This window comes from Takifugu flavidus, chromosome 1 (genome assembly GCF_003711565.1).
Source record: "Takifugu flavidus isolate HTHZ2018 chromosome 1, ASM371156v2, whole genome shotgun sequence".
NCBI lineage: Eukaryota > Metazoa > Chordata > Actinopteri > Tetraodontiformes > Tetraodontidae > Takifugu > Takifugu flavidus.
In genome coordinates, this window is record NC_079520.1 from 10,634,281 (window position 1) to 10,661,018 (window position 26,738).

Here is a 26,738-nt window from a genome sequence, read left to right on the forward strand (position 1 = left end):
ATCCCCATTTTTCTGCAGCAGAGAAAAGGGAAATGAAATGAGGCCATTACCATCATGCAGATAAGAACATAAATTTTAATATAAAGCAGACACATTTCAAACGTATTGCAATAGAGCCCCCGCAGTAGTGCAGACACATTCAACGTCCTGCTGAGAGCTTAAAGTTATAGGACGACATGTCTTATCCTGTTAGGCATGCATGTTAACAACACCTCTGCATTGTAGGGAAGTTAGTCTTATGATGTGTCAGTATACCCAGAATACACTTCCACAGAAGTAAAGGGAAGTTCTAACCTTTTACTTTAGGATTTTCACAAAAATGCAGATGAACCAGTAAAGCATTGTGTTTCAAAAGCATCTTTTTAGCTCCTTTTTGAAGCTCACGCTCATCGACTAAAGAACCCTAGAGGGGTAGAATCAAAAGGAATGCAGAACAGGCACATTTCCTGTTGCTTGAAAACACGTATATCTCGAACAAAGCCACTCTTGAAGTAAGCAGGTCAGAATCAGAATCAGAATCAGAAGCAGGTTTATTGCCATTGTTCATGTAATACACAGTATTACACAAACTAGGAATTTGTCATGGTGTGCCGCTGCGACATTCAACATAAAGAAGACCACACTAGAATAAGATAAATAAAATAAAATAAGACTTATATACAGTATATACATAAATAGTAAGTGGTAAGGTCTGTGCTTTACCATCACTTTAACATACAATATAACATACAACACAATATTTTAGGATCTATATCAATGACTCATCAGGCAAGTCCACCATGAATTAATGGGGAGCCACAGCTCAACTCTCTCTCTTGTGAGATGTTTGGAATTTCCCATCACTCACACACAAATGGACAAAAAAACAGGCCTGAGTTCCCAAAAGCCTGTCATTCTGGTCGAGCTGGGTCCTGTGACTGTGTAATCAGCAGGTAGCCAATGTTCCAGGAGTAGCACCAGGATCTCAAATCTCAAGACTTCTGCTAGAACATGCCCGTCATCTGACGTATTATAACTAATATGAGTGCAATGAGTTTAGCTTTTTTCCATTTTTCACCCATCTGTCATTTTTTTTACTCGCCAGAACAGCAGAAAGGTCTTGGTTCTAAAAATGATGAGCGGCATCCATTCTTGTGAATACTGTGGTGTTTAAGCACATTGCTGCAACCTCTGGTGGTGGTGGTGGCTCGTTGTTACAGCAGCCAGTAAATGCTGCAGTGCATTCAGTGATCACTTGTGCTCCTACTGAGGGCAGGATGTGGTTAGCCACAGGCATCGATTTTAAAATACTTCAAAATGCAAAATGACTCACACCAACTTAGTCCTTCCTTTTAAAGTAAAAAGCCATGCAGATGTGGGGGCCACAGAGAGGACATCTAAACTGACAAATTGGCACCCACATGAGATGCAACTTGCAGAGAGCAGATCAAATTGGGTTAGTGCTCTCTGCTAATCCCGGTTTAAGGTGCATTATCAAATTATGCCATGGTCGTGTCTGCCTGCTCGCCTGGAGTCGATTTACGTGAAAGAAGATTATTTGCTTGAGTGGATGCTGCAAGACGAGCAGGCACACTTCCTGAAGGTATTTCGGCAGCCAGTGCAGCAAGTCAAAGGGGTGAAAAACCCCAACAAACATCTTGTAAAGTAATTCTTATCAGAAAGAGCGAACACACGAAACACGAACTGTGTTCAGATATCAAAAACTGCTCATTTTATATTGAGACGTGATCGCCCAACATCAGCGAAACAGTAGACAGCGACCTCTGCTGAGAGTTCTCAGTACTCCAGGGATATGAATCTATAAAAGGAGAAAAAATATACTTGTTTATTTCAGTTGATGTGCAGTTTGTTTGTTTTTTACTACATTTTTGAGTCTTTTACATTTCTTCTGAATCTTGAAACGTTAGCAAGCAGCTGGAGGAAGATTATATCATGTGGAACAGAACAAACTAAGTATATCAATCAGCTCCTTCTGAAACCTTTCAAGTTGATCAGATTTGTGGAATAAAATAATAAAGACAGACTCCAAACCTGTTTGTTCAGTGGAAGATTCCAGATCAGATGCCTCCTTCTCAGCTGGATCTGGTTCATCTGAGACCACCTCAGTGACCAGTTCTGTACCTTCATCACCTTGATCATCTTCATCACTTCCTTTCTGACCCTGACGAGGCCTCTTCTGTTGTGATTGAGGGCAGAAATCTGAACCAATGAAGAAACAAATCAATACACAGTTTACAATAAATACACTGGTTTATATATATGATGTCCTCTTCATATGGAGGAGTTTCAACTTGCATTTAAGGATTAAGAACAGAATAATTCCTGCAAATAAATTTGACTTTAACTGTAAGAATTAACAAGTAAACAGGAAAAGAGACAAAGGTTAAAAAGACTGAACCTCGGTGGTTTCTGTGGCTGTTGGCTGGAGTCTGTTGAGCACCAAATCGCTGAAACTCGTCTCTGAGACGTCTGACACTACCTGAGTGAACAGTGTTAAACAGGAGAACATCAGCTCCACTGAGTCTGCTTGTGAGAAGAGGGAGCATTAATGTCTTACCCTGTTTTGGTGCCTCATCTTGTACCTGACTTTCACCTTCTGGAATAAAAACACATTTCAATCAGGTGAAACTACCTGTTGCTCCCAGTTACACCAAATATTTGTCTAAGACCACCAACACTTTCAGTTTATTACAATATTCTGAATCAGAAATAAATAGTTTAGACCAAAATGCTGATTAAATCCATAAAACTATGATTAATGTCAGTAGTTGTTCCTGTAAACATGACTGAGTTCTGAGTTTAGAGTTCAAAGTTTTGTGCATCATAATGCGAAAATATACCATAGAAATAAAATCTTTGAGTATATCAGACCTGTATTCAGCAGCTTTACCTTTAATAGGAGAAGATGTCAGAGGCAGCTGACTTTCACCATCTTCAGCTGTTTGATTGTCCCGTCCTGAAAGTTAAAATTCAGAATCCACCGAAATATTAATCATTTATAAAACAAGTGTCAGTCTTGTATTTATTCCAATATTCTGAACAAGAGGCAGAAATAAATATATTACAACTAAATGCAAATATGAATCTATAAAAGGAGAAAAAATATACTTGTTTATTTCAGTTGATGTGCAGTTTGTTTTTTACTACTTTTTGAGTCTTTTATATTTCTTCTGATTCTTGAAATGTTAGCAAACAGCTGGAGGAAGATTATATCATGTGGAACAGAACAAACTAAGTATATCAATCAGCTCCTTCTAAAACCTTTCAAGTTGATCAGATTTGTGGAATAAAATAATAAAGACAGACTCCAAACCTGTTTGTTCAGTGGGAGATTCCAGATCAGATGCCTCCTTCGCCGCTGGATCTGGTTCATCTGAGACCAGCTCAGTGACCAGATCTGTACCTTCATCACATTCATTCTGACATTCACCCTTATTGTCCCGTCCTGAAAGTTAAAATTCACAATCCACTGCAATATTAATCATTTATAATACAAGTGTCAGTCCTACATTTATTCCAATACCTTTATAATATCGTCTGTAGATCACTACACCACCACCACCACCAACACCACCAGCAGCAGGACGACTGCAGACAGGACAGCAGCCAAAACTACAGATGAACTTTCACCTGCACAGAAGACCAAAAGTCCACCCAAGGTTCAGCCTTTAAAGCTGTTTTTAGCAGAAACATTCAACTGGTAAAGGGGCAAAAGCTAAAATGGTAAGATGGAAGTGGTGCTAAGCCCATTTAAGCACACTCAAAAGTTAAGCTGGGTAAACTGGGAGTAAAGCAACATCAAATCCTACCAGAGTAACAATCCTTTGCAGTGAATTCAGCAGTTTCGTTGCTCAGGGGGTTGCTCACGCGGCAGCTGTACACTCGTTCATCATGCTTATTGTCCAGAAATATCCTCAACTGAGGGCCCGGCTGGGTGTTTCCATAGAAGAACCACTCGTACTCAATATCAGGCTGAGGTGCTGAGCACGTCAGCAGTCCAGATAGATTTGAGCTCTTGCTTGAGTTTGTCTCACAGGTGATTGTTGGTTTAGCAACTTTATCTTTAGGAAGACAGAAAGTTATGATGCATTTGTCACAGTGAGTGGTTTAAACTATTAAAATATAATTACTGAATACAAGGCCATCATAAACAGCCAGAGATCAGAGTCAGCAGTAACGGCAGCAGTACGTTAGGATTTAACGGAATTATTTGAAACATATTTCACAAACTCTTGTGAAAATGATGAAACAAAAGTAAAAATCTGAACAAAGTGAAGTTCAGCTGCTTCACTCGGTCGTGTTCTAAATAAAACTGCTACAAAATTAAACTGCTCAATTATACTTTACTGAGGTTCTATCAGAAGATAAATCAGTTAATTTTATTTTAATTTCTATTGCAAATCTTTCACTTTGGTTCAGTAAAGTATCAGCAAAGAAATACTCACCAATAACCTGCAAAGTATAATTATAGAAATAGGATTTCTCTTGCGTGTATAATTCCAATTCATACAATCCGCTGTCTTCAGATCTGAGGTCGGTCAGATGCAGCTCTGCAGAGTGCCAGTCAAGAGTGGTTCTGTGTTTAAATGGGCCATACACATCTTCTTCTTTGCCATTGGACCCAACCACCGCCCTCCCATTATGCATCCACAGAATCAGATCAGGCTGCTGCTCCTGGATCTGTGGCTTTAATTTCACCTCCTGACCCTTGAGACCATATTTTATTGACTGTGCAGCAACTAGAAACAGAACAGAGGAGTGTTAAAATAAAAACAAGGGTTATGGCTGCTCAAACACCTGAGTTTGGACAAATCCAGAATATTCATCTAGTTTTTATTCCATTTTCATTTCCTCTCATCAAATTGTTCAACCACTCAGGACCAGCCGTGGACAACATCACCCACAATCAGTGAGCCTGTTCTGATCCAATAAAACACAGTTCTGGACCAGTAATGTTGACGGACAGCAGCTAGCTTTCAAATGAACAATAGCAGGAAAAAAAGTTTGCTGTCAGAAACAACAGATGGAATCTCTAAAACAGCAACTGAATGGTCACCGAGAAAATCACATAGCTGCAGCATTAACCAATAAAAGCCGCCATATTGTCTCATAACTGTGGGTGTGTATGAGAGAGAAAGCGAAAGTGTCCTCTGTGCAAATATGTCAAATAAAAAAATAATAAAAATATTTTGTATAAAAGAAATGGAATATCATTGCAGTAACAGCACTGTAATAACAGTGACCATCAACAAAGATGAATAATAAGTCGCAAAAGAAGTTAGGAAGTCTCTTAATTCTTATCACAGAAATATTACTACACTCAAACCACAGCGATATGATAAAATGGAACTTTTACAACTAAAATAATTTCAGAAAATATGAATGAATCAAATGATGGGTTATTTTCCGAGAGCTCAAACGAGGCATGATTCAGCACAATGACCTCCAGAAAGACTCACCGAGGCAGAAGATCACATTCAGGAAAAAAGCCTGGAAAACCCGAGGAGCCATTCCAGGAGCACACAATAGCGCAGCAGCATTCCTTCTCCTACATTGATGACACAAAGTAACGAACGGGTTGATAATTATTTGTCAAGTTGAGTGTATATTTAAATTTGTTTCCTTCCTGCCACAGCGAAAGTATCCGCCATCTCACTTCGCTGCGTTGATTTGATCAGAACCGGAAGTCTCTGATGCATCTACTTCCTGTTTGAATACCGGGCGCTTTGGTTTGTTACCAGTCCAGAAGACCCACACGGACGTTACCTCATGCCTAATTAACAACAATAGTAAATAAATACGTTTACATTTGCTATTGAGGCCCAGCTAAATGGACTTTACACAAAATTCTTTATTCTGACGCACATGTCATTAAGAACACATTTGAGAGCAAATTCCGTCCCGTCTGGTGTATTTGCTTCAAACGGCAGCATGTACTGCTTCAGCCTGCTGGAATCAGACTTAAATGTCAGCTTGAAGCATGTCCTTCTGTGGGTTCGACGTAAATCCTACTGCATCCTAATTTAAAGGTTTCCGCTCAGCTTCTAGAACAAACAACACTTTAAACATGAAATACAGCAACATATTCACATGAGTAAGAGCACTTTAATAGATGAACCAAAGTTTTCTGCACAGGATGAATCCAATGCCCCCTTCCCTTTTTTTAACTGAGCTCCACACAATGTCATGTCCCACTGTCCTGCAGCTGGTGGAACTACTGTTGTCCAAGCACAGCAGTCTGGTCAGGGTTTGTTGATCTGCTCCAGTCGCAGCTGAAGTGATGCACTCACTAAAATATTGGAGATTTCAACACAAGGCGTGTTACCTCGTCTCGTTAATCAGACCACAGTTGGAGATTGAGCTCCACAGCACTTTGTATAAAGCCAGCTTTAAAAATAAGAAAACAACTATTTTAACAGTAAAACAACTTTTAGGCTGAATTTCCACACTTAAAAACAATCACATATATTATTAGATTAGTAATAACAATAATGCCCAACAATAAAATATCAAAGCTTGTGTCTTAAATTTGGAAGAATTGATACTCCTTTGGTATTTGTGTCTCTCGTGAGGAGTTTTCATGCTTCTTTAGATTCAACTCTCAGATTTCTTCTATAAAATATTTGACTGTAATACCGACAGACATTTGCAAGTTTAACCAACAAAAACACAATATTTCTCTATTGTACAAAACAAATGCAGAACATAGAGCTTAATTGGCTAAATGTCCTCATACTCTAATAAAACTATCAAATATCTCATGGAACAGTTTTACTGAAGTCCTTAAAAAGGTTAAAAAATATTTGTCAGAAAAAGGGAAAACAGCCCACTGAGATACCTGAGTGATGAATATACTTAAAGTCAAAGCTGCTTTTGTATTGTTCTCAGTTGGCTTCCTGTTGTCCATCTCTGGGTCTTCAGAGTCTGCAGACCTCTGTCTCAGTCTGCTCCTGCTCCACCCTGTAATCTAGCCCACTCTGTCTTCTCTCTGCTGCTCAGCATCATCCAGCACACCTGCTCAAACCTCCTGTCTGGCACATCACTCTTTGTGTTGTGCTCCTGCCTGTCCCCGTCCCTGTCCCTGTCCCCGTCCCTGTCCCTGTCCCTGTCCCGGTAAATTGCCTTCTCTTCTGTTTTAACAAGTCTCTGCCGGTTCCCTGCCTGTCATCGCCTGCCTGAGTTTTCCATGTTCTTCTCTGTGGATTATCACACTGTGGAATAACTTCCTGGATTACTTGAATGCTGCAACTCGTTGTGAACCTGAGCTGATTTCTAAAAAAAATAAGATCTCCTGCTGGGTTCCTCCATTATTGCATCTTGGTGCCGTTTCTACCTGCAACACTCGGATCATCTCATCTGCATTTGTTGTTCTGATGATGCATTCATTCACATTCTAGACTTGTTCTTTGTCATCATGATCGCTTGTAATTTATTTTTATTCTGCTTCTCCTGAAGAAACTGTTGGTCTGGTTCCCTCCTCTGGTTCTGACTGGGATGACTGGAAATGACTCACGAAACAGCACCAGTATGAAATGACGTCAAGTTTATCTGAATGTCTGATTTATCAGCTTCTCCAGAACTGTTGTCAACTGATTTATCAGCTTCTGTAGAACTGTTGTCAACTGATTGATCAGCTTCTCCAGAACTTTTGTCAACTGATTTATCAGCTTTTCCAGAACTTTTGTCAACTGATTTATCAGCTTTTCCAGAACTTTTGTCAACTGACTTATCTGCTTTTCCAGAACTTTTGTCAACTGATTTATCTGCTTTTCCAGAACTTTTGTCAACTGATTTATCAGCTTTTCCAGAACTTTTGTCAACTGATTTATCTGCTTTTCCAGAACCTTTGTCAACTGATTTATCAGCTTTTCCAGAACTGTTGTCAACTGATTTATCAGCTTCTCCAGAACTTTTGCCAACTGATTTATCTGCTTTTCCAGAACTTTTGTCAACTGATTTATCAGTTTCTCCAGAACTTTTGTCAACTGATTTATCTCCTTTTCCAGAACCTTTGTCAACTGATTTATCAGCTTTTCCAGAACTTTTGTCAACTGATTTATCTGCTTTTCCAGAACTTTTGTCAACTGATTTATCAGTTTCTCCAGAACTTTTGTCAACTGATTTATCTGCTTTTCCAGAACCTTTGTCAACTGATTTATCTGCTTTATCAGAACCTTTGTCAACTGATTCATCAGCTTCTCCAGAACTTTTGTCAACTGATTTATCAGCTTTTCCAGAACTTTTGTCAACTGATTTATCAGCTTTTCCAGAACTTTTGTCAACTGATTTATCTGCTTTTCGAGAACCTTTGTCAACTGATTTATCAGCTTTTCCAGAACTTTTGTCAACTGATTTATCTGCTTTTCGAGAACTGTTCTCAACTGATTTATCAGCTTTTCCAGAACTTTTGTCAAGTGATTTATCTGCTTCTCCAGAACTGTTGTCATCTGATGTATCAGCTTCTCCAGAACTGTTGTCAACTGATTTATCTGCTTCTCCAGAACGTTTGTCAACTGATTTATCAGCTTTTCCAGAACTGTTGTCACCTGATTTATCTGCTTTTCCAGAACCTTTGTCAACTGATTTATCAGCTTTTCCAGAACTTTTGTCAACTGATTTATCTGCTGTTCCAGAACTTTTGTCAACTGATTTATCAGCTTTTCCAGAACTTTTGTCAAGTGATTTATCTGCTTTTCGAGAACCTTTGTCAACTGATTTATCAGCTTTTCCAGAACTTTTGTCAACTGATTTATCTGCTTTTCGAGAACCTTTGTCAACTGATTTATCAGCTTTTCCAGAACTTTTGTCAACTGATTTATCTGCTTTTCCAAAACTTTTGTCAACTGATTTATCTGCTTTTCGAGAACCTTTGTCAACTGATTTATCAGCTTTTCCAGAACTTTTGTCAACTGATTTATCTGCTGTTCCAGAACTTTTGTCAACTGATTTATCAGCTTTTCCAGAACTTTTGTCAACTGATTTATCTGCTTTTCGAGAACCTTTGTCAACTGATTTATCAGCTTTTCCAGAACTTTTGTCAACTGATTTATCTGCTTTTCGAGAACTGTTCTCAACTGATTTATCAGCTTTTCCAGAACTTTTGTCAACTGATTTATCTGCTTTTCCAGAACTTTGGTCAACTGATTTATCAGCTTCTCCAGAACTTTTGTCAACTGATTTATCAGCTTTTCCAGAACTTTTGTCGACTGATTTATCTGCTGTTCCAGAACTTTTGTCAACTGATTTATCAGCTTTTCCAGAACTTTTGTCAACTGATTTATCAGCTTTTACAGAACCTTGGTCAACTGATTTATCAGCTTTTCCAGAACTTTTGTCAACTGATTTATCTGCTTTTCGAGAACTGTTGTCAACTGATTTATCAGCTTTTCCAGAACTGTAGTCAACTGATTTATGAGCTTTTCCAGAACTTTTGTCAACTGATTTATCAGCTTTTCCAGAACTGTTGTCAACTGATTTATCAGCTTTTCCAGAACTTTTGTCAACTGATTTATCAGCTTCTCCAGAACTGTTGTCAACTGATTTATCAGTTTTTCCAGAACTTTTGTCAACTGATTTATCTGCTTCTCCAGAACTTTTGTCAACTGATTTATCAGCTTCTCCAGAACTGTTGTCAACTGATTTATCAGCTTCTGTAGAACTTGTGTCCGGTTCTTTGATGACCTGAGCTGAGCCGACTTCTCTGTCTTCACCAGCTGAATGAATAAACTGCTCTTTGTTTTCCTTCTCCGATGCTGAAAGGAACAAAAATATGATGCAACTCAGAATTCTCAAAAGAATCAAGATATTTTAAATCATTCAACAAATAGGGTCCGAAATCCTAAAAACAATTATATTGAGGGGCCAAAGATTTATTTTCTAAAATAAAGATGCAAAAGTGAGAAAACTAAAGTTGTTTTGTACAGAATATTTTTGTTAACGATACCATCAAGCTGTTTTGAAACAAGATTTCTACCGTATTGAATTATACATATTATCTATTACCATTTTGTTGTTAACAGTACGAACTAGCCATTATTGCTGCCTGATGGGGATGTGAGAGGTTTTTCCCCACGTTTGTATATTGCTGCTGTGGTGCAGTCAGAGTGTCTGCAGGCCACAGAATTCCAATCCAACAAAGAAAACATTGTTAATACCAAGTGTTTAACCTACATATCCACTGGAAAACTGGAATAGACAGTTTGGGGGTTCATTGTGATTCAGATGTATAAAATTTGGTTGAAAAGCCGTTCACCTGTGGAGCTCTAAAAGAGTTTTCTAGACTTTAAAACTCCTGGAACTCTCCATCAATACAGTAAATAAAGATCACTGAGTTCTGAGTTTAGGGTTCAAAGTTTTGTGCATCACAAAATGAAAAAATTTCATAAAAAGAAGATTAAATATACTTGTTTGTTTCAGTTGATGTGCAGTTTGTTTGTTTTTTACTACTTTTTGAGTCTTTTATATTTATTCTGAATCTTGAAATGTTAGCACACTGGAGGAAGATAATATCATGTGGAACAGAACAAACTAAGTATATCAATCAGCTCCTTCTAAAACCTTTCAAGTTGATCAGATTTGTGGAATAAAATAATAAAGACAGACTCCAAACCTGTTTGTTCAGTGGAAGATTCCAGATCAGATGCCTCCTTCTCAGCTGGATTTGGTTTAGCAATAGCCAGCTGATTAATTTTCTCTGTCAGGTCTGTGACCAGATCTGTACCTTCATCATCTTCATCACTTCCTTTCTGACCCTGACGAGGCCTCTTCTGTTGTGATTGAGGGCAGAAATCTGAACCAATGAAAAAGACAAACCAATACACAGTTTACAATAAATACACTGGTTTATATATATGATGTCCTCTCATATGGAGGAGTCTCAACTTGCATAATATGAATAATAATAATAATAATTCCTGCAAATAAATTTGACTTTAACTGTAAGAATTAACAAGTAAACAGGAAAAGAGACAAAGGTTAAAAGACTGAACCTCGGTGGTTTCTGTGGCTGTTGGCTGGAGTCTGTTGAGCACCAAATAGCTCAAACTGGTCTCTGAGACGTCTGAGCCAACCTGAGTGAACAGTGTTAAACAGGAGAACATCAGCTCCACTGAGTCTGCTTGTGAGAAGAGGGAGCATTAATGTCTTACCCTGTTTTGGTGCCTCATCTTGTACCTGACTTTCACCTTCTGGAATAAAAACACATTTCAACCAGGTGAAACTACCTGTTGCTCCCAGTTACACCAAATATTTGTCTAAGACCACCAACACTTTCAGTTTATTACAATATTCTGAATCAGAAATAAATAGTTTAGACCAAAATGCTGATTAAATCTATTAAACTATGATTAATGTCAGTAGTTGTTCCTGTAAACTTGACTGAGTTCTGAGTTTAGAGTTCAAAGTTTTGTGCATCATAATGTAAAAATATACCATAGAACTAAAATCTTTGAGTATATCAGACCTGTATTCAGCAGCTTTACCTTTAATAGGAGAAAATGTCAGAGGCAGCTGACTTTCACCATCTTCAGCTGTTTCATTGTCCCGTCCTGAAAGTTAAAATTCACAATCCACTGCAATATTAATCATTTATAATACAAGTGTCAGTCCTACATTTATTCCAATACCTTTATAATATCGTCTGTAGATCAGTACACCTGCCACCACCAACACCAGCACCACCACCAACACCACCAGCAGCAGCCGCAGGACGACTGAAGGCAGGACAGCAGCCAAAACTCCAGGTGAACTTTCATCTGCACAGAAGACCAAAAGTCACCCAAGGTTCAGCCTTTAAAGCTGTTTTTAGCTGAAACATTCAACTGGTAAAGGGGGGGGAAAGCTTAAAATGGTAAGATGGAAGTGGTGCTAAGCCCATTTAAGCACACTCAAAAGTTAAGCTGGGTAAACTGGGAGTAAAGCAACATCAAATCCTACCAGAGTAACAATCCTTTGCAGTGAATTCAGCAGTTTCGTTGCTCAGGCGGTTGCTCACGCGGCAGCTGTACACTCGTTCATCATGCTTATTGTCCAGAAATATCCTCAACTGAGGGCCCGGCTGGGTGTTTCCATAGAAGAACCACTCGTACTCAATATCAGGCTGAGGTGCTGAGCACGTCAGCAGTCCAGATAGATTTGAGCTCTCTCTTGAGTTTGTCTCACAGGTGATTGTTGGTTTAGCAACTTTATCTTTAGGAAGACAGAAAGTAATGATGCATTTGTCACAGTGAGTGGTTTAAACTATTAAAATATAATTACTGAATACAAGGCCATCATAAACAGCCAGAGATCAGAGTCAGCAGTAACGGGCAGCAGTACGTTAAGATTTAACGGAATTATTTGAAACATATTTCACAAACTCTTGTGAATGATGATGAAACAAAAGTGAAAATCTGAACAAAGTGAAGTTCAGCTGCTTCACTCGGTCGTGTTCTAAATAAAACTGCTACAAAATTAAACTGCTCAATTATACTTTACTGAGGTTCTATCAGAAGATAAATCAATAATTTTCTTTTAATATCTATTGCAAATCTTTCACTTTTATTGGCAAAGAAATACTCACCAATAACCTGCAAAGTATAATAATAGAAATAGGATTTCTCTTGTGTGTATAATTCCAATTCATACAATCCGCTGTCTTCAGATCTGAGGTCGGTCAGATGCAGCTCTGCAGAGTGCCAGTCAAGAGTGGTTCTGTGTTTAAATGGGCGGGCCAACATATCTTCTTCTTTGCCATTGAACACAACCACCACCATCCCATTATGCATCCACAGAATCAGATCATGCTGCTGCTCCTGGATCTGTGGCTTTAATTTCACCTCCTGACCCTTGAGACCATATTTTATTGACTGTGCAGCAACTAGAAACAGAACAGAGGAGTGTTAAAATAAAAACAAGGGTTATGGTTGCTCAAGCACCTGAGTTTGGACAAAACCAGAATATTCATCTAGTTTTTATTCCATTTTCATTTCTTCTCATCAAATTGTTCGACCACTCAGGACCAGCCGTGGACAACATCACCCACAACCAGTGAGCCTGTTCTGATCCAATAAAACACAGTTCTGGACCAGTAATGTTGACGGACAGCAGACAGCTTTCAAATGAACAATAGCAGGAAAAAAAGTTTGCTGTCAGAAACAACAGATGAAATCTCTAAAACAGCAACTGAAGGGTCACCGAGAAAATCTCATAGCTGCAGCATTAACCAATAAAAGCCGCCATATTGTTTCATAACTGTGGGTGTGTATGAGAGAGAGAAAGAGAAAGTGTCCTCTGTGCAAATATGTCAAATAAAAACACAATATAAATATTTTGTATCAAAAGAAATGGAATATCATAGCAGTAACAGCACTGTCATAACAGTGACCATCAACAAAGATGAATAATAAGTCGCAAAAGAAGTTAGGAAGTTATCACAGAAATATTACTACACTCAAACCACAGCAATATGATAAAATTGAACTTTTACAACTAAAATAGTTTCAGAAAATATGAATGAATCAAATGATGGGTTATTTTCCGAGAGCTCAAACGAGGCATGATTCAGCACAACAATCACCTCCAGAAAGACTCACCGAGGCAGAAGGTCACATTCAGGAAAAAAGCCTGGAAAACCCGAAGAGCCATTCCAGGAGCACACAATAGCGCCGCAGCATTCCTTCTCCTACATTGATGACACAAAGTAACTAACGGGTTGATAATTATTTGTCAAGTTGTGACAAGCCTAAACCGCTACGAGCCAGGTAAAACCCAGGTGAGTGTATATTTAAATTTGTTTCCTTCCTGACAAAGCGAAAGTATCCGCCCTCTCACTTCGCTGCGTTTAATATATCAGAACCGGAAGTCTCTGATGACCTACTTCCTGTTTGAATGCCGGGCGCTTTGGTTTGTTACCAGTCCAGAAGACCCACACGGACGTTACCTCATGCCTAATAACATAACTAGTGAATAAATACGTTTACATTTGCTATTGAGGCCCAGCTAAATGGACTTTACACAAAATTCTTTATTCTGACGCACATGTCATTAAGAACACATTTGAGAGCAAATTCCGTCCCGTCTGGTGTATTTGCTTCAAACGGCAGCATGTACTGCTTCAGCCTGCTGGAATCAGACTTAAATGTCAGCTTGAAGCATGTCCTTCTGTGGGTTCGACGTAAATCCTACTGCATCCTAATTTAAAGGTTTCCGCTCAGCTTCTAGAACAAACAACACTTTAAACATGAAATACAGCAACATATTCACATGAGTAAGAGCACTTTAATAGATGAACCAAAGTTTTCTGCACAGGATGAATCCAATGCCCCCTTCCCTTTTTTTAACTGAGCTCCACACAATGTCATGTCCCACTGTCCTGCAGCTGGTGGAACTACTGTTGTCCAAGCACAGCAGTCTGGTCAGGGTTTGTTGATCTGCTCCAGTCGCAGCTGAAGTGATGCACTCACTAAAATATTGGAGATTTCAACACAAGGCGTGTTACCTCGTCTCGTTAATCAGACCACAGTTGGAGATTGAGCTCCACAGCACTTTGTATAAAGCCAGCTTTAAAAATAAGAAAACAACTATTTTAACAGTAAAACAACTTTTAGGCTGAATTTCCACACTTAAAAACAATCACATATATTATTAGATTAGTAATAACAATAATGCCCAACAATCAAATATCAAAGCTTGTGTCTTAAATTTGGAAGAATTGATAATCCTTTGGTGTTTGTGTCTCTCATGAGGACTTTTCATGCTTCTTTAGATTCAACTCTCAGATTTCTTCTATAAAAATTAGATGACCGTAATACCGACAGACATTTGCAGGTTTAACCAACAAAAACACAATATTTCTCTATTGTACTAAACAAATGCAGAACATAGAGCTTAATTAGCTAAATGTCCTCATACTCTAATAAAACTATCAAATATCTCATGGAACAGTTTTACTGAAGTCCTTAAAAAGGTGAAAAAATATTTGTCAGAAAAAGGGAAAACAGCCCACTGAGATACCTGAGTGATGAATATACTTAAAGTCAAAGCTGCTTTTGTATTGTTCTCAGTTGGCTTCCTGTTGTCCATCTCTGGGTCTTCAGAGTCTGCAGACCTCTGTCTCAGTCTGCTCCTGCTCCACCCTGTAATCTAGCCCACTCTGTCTTCTCTCTGCTGCTCAGCATCATCCAGCACACCTGCTCAAACCTCCTGTCTGGCACATCACTCTTTGTGTTGTGCTCCTGCCTGTCCCTGTCCCTGTCCCCGTCCCCGTCCCCGTCCCCGTCCCCGTCCCTGTCCCCGTCCCTGTCCCCGTCCCCTGTCCCTGTCCCTGTCCCTGTCCCTGTCCCCGTCCCCGTACCTGTCCCTGTCCCCGTCCCTGTCCCCGTCCCGGTAAATTGCCTTCTCTTCTGTTTTAACAAGTCTCTGCCGGTTCCCTGCCTGTCATCGCCTGCCTGAGTTTTCCATGTTCTTCTCTGTGGATCATCACACTGTGGAATAACTTCCTGGATTACTTGAATGCTGCATCTCGTTGTGAACCTGAGCTGATTTCTAAAAAAATAAGATCTCCTGCTGAGTTCCTCCATTATTGCATCTTGGTGCCGTTTCTACCTGCAACACTCGGATCATCTTATCTGCATTTGTTGTTCTGATGATGCATTCATTCACATTCTAGACTTGTTCTTTGTCATCATGATCGCTTGTAATTTATTTTTATTCTGCTTCTCCTGAAGAAACTGTTGGTCTGGTTCCCTCCTCTGGTTCTGACTGGGATGACTGGAAATGACTCACGAAACAGCACCAGTATGAAATGACGTCAAGTTTATCTGAATGTCTGATTTATCAGCTTCTCCAGAACTGTTGTCAACTGATTGATCAGCTTCTGTAGAACTTGTGTCCGGTTCTTTGATGACCTGAGCTGAGCCGACTTCTCTGTCTTCACCAGCTGAATGAATAAACTGCACTTTGTTTTCCTTCTCCGATGCTGAAAGAAACAGAAATATGATGCAACTCAGAATTCTCAAAAGAATCAAGATATTTTAAATCATTCAACAAATAGGGTTCGAAATCCTAAAAACATCTTTATTGAGGGCCAAAGATTTATTTTCTAAAATAAAGATGCAAAAGAAAACTAAAGATGATCTGTCTGCAACTTCACACGACGTACAGTTCCACTGGAATCAGGGAAAGTTTGTACTATTCTTCCCATGATCCACATGTTTCGTGGGGATGAACTGTCCACTACTAGCACCACATCGCCAGGTTCAAAGTTCCCTTTTTGTCTCGTCCACTTCTGGCGTTCCTGTAGGAGGGGTAAGTATTCACGAGTCCACCTACGCCAGAATAGATCCGCAAGATACTGTACCTGCCTCCAACGCTTTCTTGCGTGTAGGTCGTCCTTGTTGAAGATTCCTGGTGGCATGTTGGGCTGGGTCTTCATCAACAGCAGATGGTTGGGAGTCAGAGGTTCAATGTCGCAGGGATCATCTGACACACTTGTTATGGGTCGGCCATTTATTATACTTTCAACCTCACAAAGAAGGGTTTGAAGACTGTCGTCTGTGAGGGTCTGTTCCTTTAGCAGAGCGCCGAGAATCCTACGCACTGTGCGTATTTGCCGCTCCCATATTCCTCCTTGATGTGAGGCAGCTGGACTATTGAAAATCCATTTGATGCCCCTCTCTTGCATTGTCTTCTCCATCTCTGATTGGTCCAGGTTTTTTACAGCTTCTCTCAATTCCTTCTCGGGAACCAACAAAATTGGTGCCATTGTCGGAACGCATTATGGAGATCTGTCCTCTGCTACTTATGAAACGACGAAGGACATTGATACAAGCACTAGTGTCAAGACTATCTGCCACCTCGATATGCACAGATGGTGAGGCAGGTAGGTAACATAACACCGTACCTTTTAACAGTGCTCCGACCCCGTTTCACTTCAAATGGGCCGAAGTAATCAATTCCAACGTTGGTAAACGGCGGTTTGTCTGGTAAAAGACGATCTTCCAGCAGAGGTGCCATTTTTTGTTCTCCAACTTGTCCTCGAAGTCTTCTGCAGACCGTGCATTTAGATATGATCTTCCTGATGGCTGAGGTTGCTTGAGGGATCCAAAACCTTTGTCTCAACTGCGATAACATGTAGTTGCGCCCAGAGTGACCGATCTTCTCATGGATTTCATTCAGTATGAGAATTGCAACTCTGGAGTGTTTGGAGAGCATCACAGAATGTTTGGTCTCAGCTGGCATGGCCGCTCTGTTCAGCCGTCCTCCTACTCTCAGGAAGCCATCTTGCAACATGGGATCGAGCCTGTACACCTGGCTGCTTTTCTTGACAGGCTTATTGCTGCAGAGAGCTCTAATTTCCTCAGGAAAGCATTGACTTTGGCTGTCCCGGATGATTTCCGCCTCTGCTGTCATCAGCTGCTCAAAGGTAACAGATCTCTTTTCCATAGTACTTCTGTACCTTTCCATGTTCTGTTGCACGATCACCTTCTGCTTCTCTGGATCCTTTTCGGATTGACTGGTCTCACTTAGAAACTCTTTCCTTTTGTTTTTCAGGTGGATCAACAACTTTCTAACTTCCATAATCCATGCAACCGCCCTCTTCAACCGGTTCCAACTGTCGTAGTATTGAAGTAATTTGGACGTACAGTCAAACCTTTCATCAATTGTGATTCAGATTCAGATTCAGATCCTTTATTGTCCCACACGGGGAAATTTACAGTGCAACAACAGCAGCAAGAGCACTCAGAGAAAAATAAGATAAAATCAAATAGAACAGGATTTGGAATATACAAAGAGGATGTATATTTACAATAATCCAGATAAATGGATACTCGGCCTCTGTGTACCTGTACATAGTACAGAGGGTGAATGCAATATACATATCAGAATATATAATATTCAGATTGTGTTAGCGGGTGTTATGTTTATTGTGCAGTCTGACAGCAGCCGGCAGGAAAGATCTGCGATACCTCTCCTTCACGCAGTGAGGGTGGAGCAGCTGCTCACTGAAGGAGCTGCCCAGTGCTGTCAGGGTGTCCTGTAGGGGGTGGTGTTTACTGTGATGGTTTTAACCTCTGGATCATTCTGCAAGTTCTGATTCATGTTTTCTGGCTGTAAAAGGAACTGTGGGCCATTTATCCAGTCTCTATCTTGCATCAAGCTTCTAGCTTTCAGACCCCTGGTCGCCTTGTCAGCTGGGTTCTGCGACGTCCTGACATACCTCCACTGCAATGGTTTAGTGGCCTCTCGTATGAGTGTAATCCTGTTTGCCACGAAGGTCTTGTAGCGGGCAGTCTCGCTGTCTATGTATTTCAGGACTGTTGTGCTGTCAGTCCAGGGCCCAGTATTTCAAAACTCCAAATCCAGATCAAAATGATCCGGATTTGTAAATCCCCCTATCCTGGTCTGTGGATCATAATAATCTATCCCAGTTTTTCAAAACCTTGCAGGATAGGATCAAAATGATCCTGATCCACCTGGATAGGGATTTCCAAATCTGTCCCTCCCACTGGATCATTGCCAGGAAACAGGAATTGATGTGTTTAAAAACAAAATAAAGCGCCATGTGTCAAACTAAAAGTCACATTTTATTTAAAGATTTTACCACTATCTACTTAGATGTCAATGTTATAACTTTAAAATAGTAACTCATGTTACAATAAATCAATATAATTTTCAACAAATCAATCCTGAATATTTTATTAAAAAAACAAAATCAAAATTTCAAAAACAATATACGTACCATGACTTTTTACTCGTGAAAATCAAACTGTATTATGTTGAAATTGTCCCATTCTTTATGAAAAATACAAATTAACCATGGCACTTCTGACTGCTCTCCCAGCTGGTTCGTCAGTTTGATGTGGTTGTGGTGCCTCTATCAGACCTTCTGGAAGTGGAATGTCGTCCTCCTCCATGGGCACTCTTCTTTTTTGTGCTATATTGTGCAACACAATACATGCACAAATAATATTGCAGGCTTCTTTGGGCTCCACTCGGAGATAATTAAGGCAGGCAAATCTCTGTTTAAGTATACCATTGATGTGCTCAATTGTCCCCCTTGTAGATGTATGAGCATAGTTGAAATTTTGTTGTGAGTTGCTTGTGACTGTTGCAAAAGGTGTCATCAGCCAATGAAGAAGAGGATAACCACTGTCACCAAGGAGGATTCCGTCTGGAGTGTTTTGTTGAAACCGGTGGTATATGTGGCTTTCTCTTAAAATCCGAGAATCGTGTACAGACCCCGGCCATCGTACAACACAATTTATTATCTGGAGGTCAGCATTCCCAATCAACTGCACATTTATACTATGGCGCCCCTTCCTGTTTACAAATTCCCACTCTCTTTCATGAGGGGCTTGAATGTGTATATGTGTGCAGTCTATCACACCAATAGTGTTCGGCATTCCTGCTATGGAAAAGAACTGTTTTTTTGTTTTGTGAAATTTCTTCATTTTCAGGAAATTTCACATACTCATTTAATAAACTTGAAAGAGCTCTTGCCACAGAATGCACCACACATCCCACTGTTGATTTTGTGACTCCAATGCTATCTGCAATAACTTCAAAAAACGATCCACTTGCAAAAAAACGAAGAGCAATCAACACCTGTTCCTCCACAGTCGAGGCATGGCTCCTCACTGTTGGTCTTTGAAGATGAGGGCGAAGAACATCACATAAATAAATAATATCCTGTGTTCCGAAACGATATCTTGAATAAAGTTGTTCATCAGAGTACTGCAGAAGTAAATTTGGTCGTTCAGTATATTGCCGAGGCTTGTATTGCCTCTGACGTTGTTGCATCACATGCACTAGCGCTGTCATTTTGCTCAATCTATTTGCTACTTACCCCTTTTTAGCCAATCCCATGTCCCACCACACCTGATTTTAACGATCCCTCATGGTAGTATAAAGAGCCAGCCTGGGTGTGACTTGCAATCAGACAACATGGAGGGCAAGACCGAAGGAGGTCACTTCTCTGCGACTGAAACAAATGCACTGCTCGAAGGGTGGTGAAAATTATCATGTGCTATTTGGCAATTTCAGCTGTCCTGGACAAAGCGGCTCAAATGCCAAAACAAAAAATGAAAATTGGAGAAGATAACAGAACTGGTTAATGCCACCGGTGGGCCAACGCAGATCTGTGGATCAGATGGAAAAATCTCAAACAATAAGCTACTAACGTGGTGAGTTTACTGGTTCTGGATATTATTGGTGGAGCAGATTCTTAAGCTTTACATGGGATTGTACCCTGTGATGTGGGAGAGTCTATTGGCTCCCAGGGGCCACTCAATCTGTCCAGCGATGGGACAAGCACCCTTACCTTTGTTGAGTCAGATCAACCTGAACTGTCCACCAGCCAGACCTTGACCCAAGCTGCTGATGTGGTGAGGGTTACACCATCACCACAACCACCACCCTTGACGTGCCGGAGCAAAAGGCCAAAGAGTCATACACAGGATCATGCCTACTTAAAGCTGCTGAAAGTTGAAAAAGAGCGAACGCAACAACAGCTTGTCCTCACCAATGAACGGATTAATTTAACAAAATTGAAACAAGAACTGGTGAAACTGCAAATTAAATTGCTTGAAAAACAATTAATGTGAATCACTTTACAGAAAAGTTATTTATTTTGTGATGGAATTCTGAGAGCAAGTTTTCAGTTCTTTTTTTATTTTAACGGTCATATTTTTGTTACAATAAATACTGTCTTGCACAATGTATATGTTTATTTTGGTACATCACTTGAAGCATAGTAGTCCCTTTTATATGTAATGTAAAATTACACAAGTATTTGTGTGACACACATGCTAACAAAATGCTTTAAAATGACAAGACTGTTGTGATCAACTATAATTTTTAGTTTTTGAAGTCACATTGTGAAGAGAATGACTCAAAATAACTGTCTTCGAGACAACATTTGTAAGAAATTACTATTTTTTTCATACACAGGATCATTTCCAAATCCACCTCTGAGGTTGGATCATTATCATCTTGATTTTCAGGATCAAAATGATCCGGATTTTTGACCAAAGTTCTGAAATACCCAAATGTGGCAAAAATCCGGATTTTTTTAGAACATTCTAGTTTTAGCAAATTGCCCTCACACAATCATTTCACTGTCAGGATCAGGCATGAAATAGGATGATTCACTTTGAGTTCAAAGGTCAAAAGATTGTGAAATTTTGTGTGTGTGTGTTGGAACTTACATCACATTAATCCATTAGCATGCAGGAGTACCTGGACTTGGCCACGCACAGCAATCATTTACAGAAGGCAGAGTACTGGCAGTGTGCAACTGAGCTGTATCTGAAACTAAAAGAAATTACTCAGCTATGATTGAAAAGACATTAGAAAGGTGTAACTTGTACACAAAGTGTCTTAATTTGTCACCCGCAGCATCATTATTTTAAAGTGGGAAATATGAATAAACATAATGCGTAGTAATGAGTATGGATTTCCTTATTTTTTTTAAATAGATAAAATTGCAGACACATGAACGAAGGGAGGTCTTCAATCACACACATAACCTGGCTTATGCAAGTGCAAACAGTAATTAAAACAGTAATTAAATACATCAACAACCAGAACTCAATAAATAGAACACTACCATTGAAAGTTGCAAAAGATAACATTTACAACGAACAAAAACAGGGTTAACACCAACCTGAACCCACAGACACACTGCCACAAAGCATGCTGGGAAATTCCCACACTGACCCTCCCCAACACGCTACATTATTGAGGAATAGAGCAACATCTTTCACCATCTTCAGCTGTTTCATTGTCCCGTCCTGAAAGTTAAAATTCAGAATCCACTGAAATATTAATCATTTATAAAACAAGTGTCAGTCTTTGCATTAATACCAATATTTTGTACAAGAGGTAGAAATAAATATATTACAACTAAATGCAAATATGAATCTATAAAAGAAGAAAAAATATACTTGTTTATTTCAGTTGATGTGCAGTTTGTTTTTTACTACATTTTTGAGTCTTTTATATTTCTTCTGAATCTTGAAATGTGAGCAAACAGCTGGAGGAAGATAATATCATGTGGAACAGAACAAAAAGTATATCAATCAGCTCCTTCTAAAACCTTTCAAGTTGATCAGATTTGTGGAATAAAATAATTTGTTCAGTGGAAGATTCCAGATCAGATGCCTCCTTCACAGCTGGATCTGGTTCATCTGAAAACACCTCATTGACCAGTTCTGTACCTTCATCACCTTCATCACTTCCTTTCTGACCCTGACGAGGCCTCTTCTGTTGTGATTGAGGGCAGAAATCTGAACCAATGAAGAAACAAATCAATACACAGTTTACAATAAATACACTGGTTTATATATATGATGTCCTCTTCATATGGAGGAGTTTAAACTTGAATTTAAGGATTAAGAATAGAATAATTCCTGCAAATAAATTTGACTTTAACTGTAAGAATTTACAAGTAAACAGAAAAAGAGACAAAGGTTAAAAGACTGAACCTCGGTGGTTTCTGTGGCTGTTGGCTGGAGTCTGTTGAGCACCAAATCGCTCAAACTCGTCTCTGACGTCTGACGCCACCTGAGTGAACAGTGTTAAACAGGAGAACATCAGCTCCACTGAGTCTGCTTGTGAGAAGAGGGAGCATTAATGTCTTATCCTGTTTTGGTGCCTCATCTTGTACCTGACTTTCACCTTCTGAAATAAAAACACATTTCAACCAGGTGAAACTACCTGCTGCTCCCAGTTACACCAAATATTTGTCTAAGACCACCAACACTTTCAGTTTATTACAATATTCTGAAACAGAAATAAATAGTTTAGACCAAAATGCTGATTAAATCCATAAAACTATGATTAATGTCAGTAGTTGTTCCTGTAAACTTGACTGAGTTCTGAGTTTAGAGTTCAAAGTTTTGTACATCATAATGCAAAAATATACCATAGAAATAAAATCTTTGAGTATATCAGACCTGTAAGAGAAGATGTCAGAGGCAGCTGAGTTTCACCATCTTCAGCTGTTTCATTGTCCCCTCCTGAAAGTTAAAATTCAGAATCCACCGAAATATTAATCATTTATAAAACAAGTGTCAGTCCTACATTTATTCCAATACCTTTACAACATCGTCTGCAGATCTTTACACATGCCACCACCAGCAGCAGGGCGACTGCAGACAGGACAGCAGCCAAAACTCCAGGTGAACTTTCACCTGCACAGAAGACAAAAGTCACCCAAGGTTCAGCCTTTAAAGCTGTTTCTAGCAGAAACATTCAACTGGTAAAGGGACAAAAGCTAAAATGGTAAGATGGAAGTGGTGCTAAGCCCATTTAAGCACACTCAAAAGTTAAGCTGGGTAAACTGGGAGTAAAGCAACATCAAATCCTACCAGAGTAACAATCCTTTGCAGTGAATTCAGCAGTTTCGTTGCTCAGGGGGTTGCTCACGCGGCAGCTGTACACTCGTTCATCATGCTTATTGTCCAGAAATATCCTCAACTGAGGGCCCGGCTGGGTGTTTCCATAGAAGAACCACTCGTACTCAATATCAGGCTGAGGTGCTGAGCACGTCAGCAGTCCAGATAGATTTGAGCTCTTGCTTGAGTTTGTCTCACAGGTGATTGTTGGTTTAGCAACTTTATCTTTAGGAAGACAGAAAGTTATGATGCATTTGTCACAGTGAGTGGTTTAAACTATTAAAATATAATTACTGAATACAAGGCCATCATAAACAGCCAGAGATCAGAGTCAGCAGTAACGGGCAGCAGTACGTTAGGATTTAATGGAATTATTTGAAACATATTTCACAAACTCTCGTGAAAATGATGAAACAAAAGTGAAAATCTGAACAAAGTGAAGTTCAGCTGCTTCACTCGGTCGTGTTCTACATAAAACTGCTACAAAATGAAACTGCTCAATTATACTTTACTGAGGTTCTATCAGAAGATAAATCAGTTAATTTTATTTTAATTTCTACTGCAAATCTTTCACTTTTATTGGCAAAGAAATACTCACCAATAACCTGCAAAGTATAATAATAGAAATAGGATTTCTCTTGCATGTATAACTGCAATTCATACAATCCGCTGTCTTCAGATCTGAGGTCGGTCAGATGCAGCTCTGCAGAGTGCCAGTCAAGAGTGGTTCTGTGTTTAAATGGGTCATACACATCTTCTTTTTTGCCATTGAACTCGACCACTTTGTTGTCATCATGCATCCACAGAATCTGATCAGGCTGCTGCTCCTGGATCTGTGGCTTTAATTTCACCTCCTGACCCTTGAGACCATATTTTATTGACTGTGCAGCAACTAGAAACAGAACGGAGGAGTGTTAAAATAAAAACAAGGGTTATGGTTGCTCAAGCACCTGAGTTTGGACAAATCCAGAATATTCATCTAGTTTTTATTCCATTTTCATTTCCTCTCATCAAATTGTTCAACCACTCAGGACCAGCCGTGGACAACATCACCCACAATCAGTGAGCCTGTTCTGATCCAATAAAACACAGTTCTGGACCAGTAATGTTGACGGACAGCAGCTAGCTTTCAAATGAACAATAGCAGGAAAAAAAGTTTGCTGTCAGAAACAACAGATGAAATCTCTAAAACAGCAACTGAAGGGTCACCGAGAAAATCACATAGCTGCAGCATTAACCAATAAAAGCCGCCATATTGTCTCATAACTGTGGGTGTGAGTGTGCATGAGAACGAGAAAGCGAAAGTGAAAGTGTCCTCTGTGCAAATATGTCAAATAAAAACATAATATAAATATTTTGTATAAAAGAAATGGAATATCATAGCGGTAACAGCACTGTAATAACAGTGACCATCAACAAAGATGAATAATAAGTCGCAAAAGAAGTTAGGAAGTTATCACAGAAATATTACTACACTCAAACCACAGCGAAATGATATAATGGAACTTTTACAACTAAAATAATTTCAGAAAATATGAATGAATCAAATGATTGGTTATTTTCCGAGAGCTCAAACGAGGCATGAATCAGCACAACAATCACCTCCAGAAAGACTCACCGAGGCAGAAGATCACATTCAGGAAAAAAGCCTGGAAAACCCGAGGAGCCATTCCAGGAGCACACAATAGCGCCGCAGCATTCCTTCTCCTACATTGATGACACAAAGTAACGAACGGGTTGATAATTATTTGTCAAGTTGTGACAAGCCTAAACCGCTACGAGCCAGGTAAAACCCAGGTGAGTGTATATTTAAATTTGTTTTCTTCCTGCCAAAGCGAAAGTATCCGCCCTCTCACTTCGCTGCGTTTAATATATCAGAACCGGAAGTCTCTGATGACCTACTTCCTGTTTGAATGCCGGGCGCTTTGGTTTGTTACCAGTCCAGAAGACCCACACGGACGTTACCGCATGCCTAATTAACAAAACTAGTGAATAAATACGTTTACATTTGCTATTGTGGCCCAGCTAAATGAACTTTACACAAAATTCTTTATTCTGACGCACATGTCATTAAGAACACATTTGAGAGCAAATTTTGTCCCATCTGGTGTATTTGCTTCAAAGGGCAGCATGTACTGCTTCAGCCTGCTGGAATCAGACTTAAATGTCAGCTTGAAGCATGTCCTTCTGTGGGTTCGACGTAAATCCTACTGCATCCTAATTTAAAGGTTTCCGCTCAGCTTCTAGAACAAACAACACTTTAAACATGAAATACAGCAACATATTCACATGAGTAAGAGCACTTTAATAGATGAACCAAAGTTTTCTGCACAGGATGAATCCAATGCCCCCTTCCCTTTTTTTAACTGAGCTCCACACAATGTCATGTCCCACTGTCCTGCAGCTGGTGGAACCACTGTTGTCCAAGCACAGCAGTCTGGTCAGGGTTTGTTGATCTGCTCCAGTCGCAGCTGAAGTGATGCACTCACTAAAATATTGGAGATTTCAACACAAGGCGTGTTACCTCGTCTCGTTAATCAGACCACAGTTGGAGATTTAGCTCCACTAACCCTAACCCTTTAAAAATAAGAAAACAACTATTTTAACAGTAAAACAACTTTTAGGCTGAATTTCCACACTTAAAAACAATCACATATATTATTAGATTAGTAATAACAATAATGCCCAACAATAAAATATCAAAGCTTGTGTCTTAAATTTGGAAGAATTGATAATCCTTTGGTATTTGTGTCTCTCGTGAGTTTTCATGCTTCTTTAGATTCAACTCTCAGATTTCTTCTATAAAATATTTGACTGTAATACCGACAGACATTTGCAGGTTTAACCAACAAAAACACAATATTTCTCTATTGTACAAAACAAATGCAGAACATAGAGCTTAATTAGCTAAATGTCTTCATACTCTAATAAAACTATCAAATATCTCATGGAACAGTTTTACTGAAGTCCTTAAAAAGGTGAAAAAATATTTGTCAGAAAAAGGGAAAACAGCCCACTGAGATACCTGAGTGATGAATATACTTAAAGTCAAAGCTGCTTTTGTATTGTTCTCAGTTGGCTTCCTGTTGTCCATCTCTGGGTCTTCAGAGTCTGCAGACCTCTGTCTCAGTCTGCTCCTGCTCCACCCTGTAATCTAGCCCACTCTGTCTTCTCTCTGCTGCTCAGCATCATCCAGCACACCTGCTCAAACCTCCTGTCTGGCACATCACTCTTTGTGTTGTGCTCCTGCCTGTCCCTGTCCCTGTCCCGGTAAATTGCCTTCTCTTCTGTTTTAACAAGTCTCTGCTGGTTCCCTGCCTGTCATCGCCTGCCTGAGTTTTCCATGTTCTTGGACATGTTCTT

General features: G+C 39.5%; 1 protein-coding gene and 1 long non-coding RNA gene across 7 annotated transcripts; both read right to left on the bottom strand.

Annotated features, from left to right (window-relative positions):
- Positions 1-692: 692 nt before the first annotated feature.
- Positions 693-25,255, bottom strand: LOC130540083 (uncharacterized). 6 transcript variants are annotated; one of them, XM_057058990.1, is made up of 14 exons: positions 13,572-13,826; positions 12,560-12,856; positions 11,935-12,186; positions 11,625-11,753; positions 11,481-11,546; positions 11,148-11,186; positions 10,989-11,069; positions 10,721-10,789; positions 3,314-3,403; positions 2,891-2,956; positions 2,558-2,596; positions 2,399-2,479; positions 2,032-2,199; positions 693-1,798 (listed from the first exon to the last, which is right to left on the bottom strand). In XM_057058990.1, the coding sequence occupies exons 1-14, from the start codon at positions 13,621-13,623 to the stop codon at positions 1,713-1,715; spliced, it is 1,515 nt and encodes a 504-aa protein (XP_056914970.1). In that variant the 5' UTR covers positions 13,624-13,826; the 3' UTR covers positions 693-1,712. The 6 variants fall into 6 exon arrangements, with proteins under 6 accessions (XP_056914970.1, XP_056914961.1, XP_056914978.1 ...); XM_057058981.1 differs by lacking the exons at positions 3,314-3,403; positions 11,935-12,186; positions 12,560-12,856; positions 13,572-13,826 and adding exons at positions 23,349-23,600; positions 23,974-24,267; positions 24,994-25,255 and having other exon boundaries at positions 10,610-10,789; XM_057058998.1 differs by lacking the exons at positions 3,314-3,403; positions 11,625-11,753; positions 11,935-12,186; positions 12,560-12,856; positions 13,572-13,826 and adding exons at positions 23,076-23,171; positions 23,349-23,600; positions 23,974-24,267; positions 24,994-25,255 and having other exon boundaries at positions 10,610-10,789.
- LOC130540110 (uncharacterized) lies at positions 6,086-7,827 on the bottom strand. The gene is made up of 2 exons (XR_008954312.1): positions 6,839-7,827; positions 6,086-6,289 (listed from the first exon to the last, which is right to left on the bottom strand). It is a non-coding gene; the product is annotated as an uncharacterized LOC130540110 (long non-coding RNA).
- Positions 25,256-26,738: the final 1,483 nt, after the last annotated feature.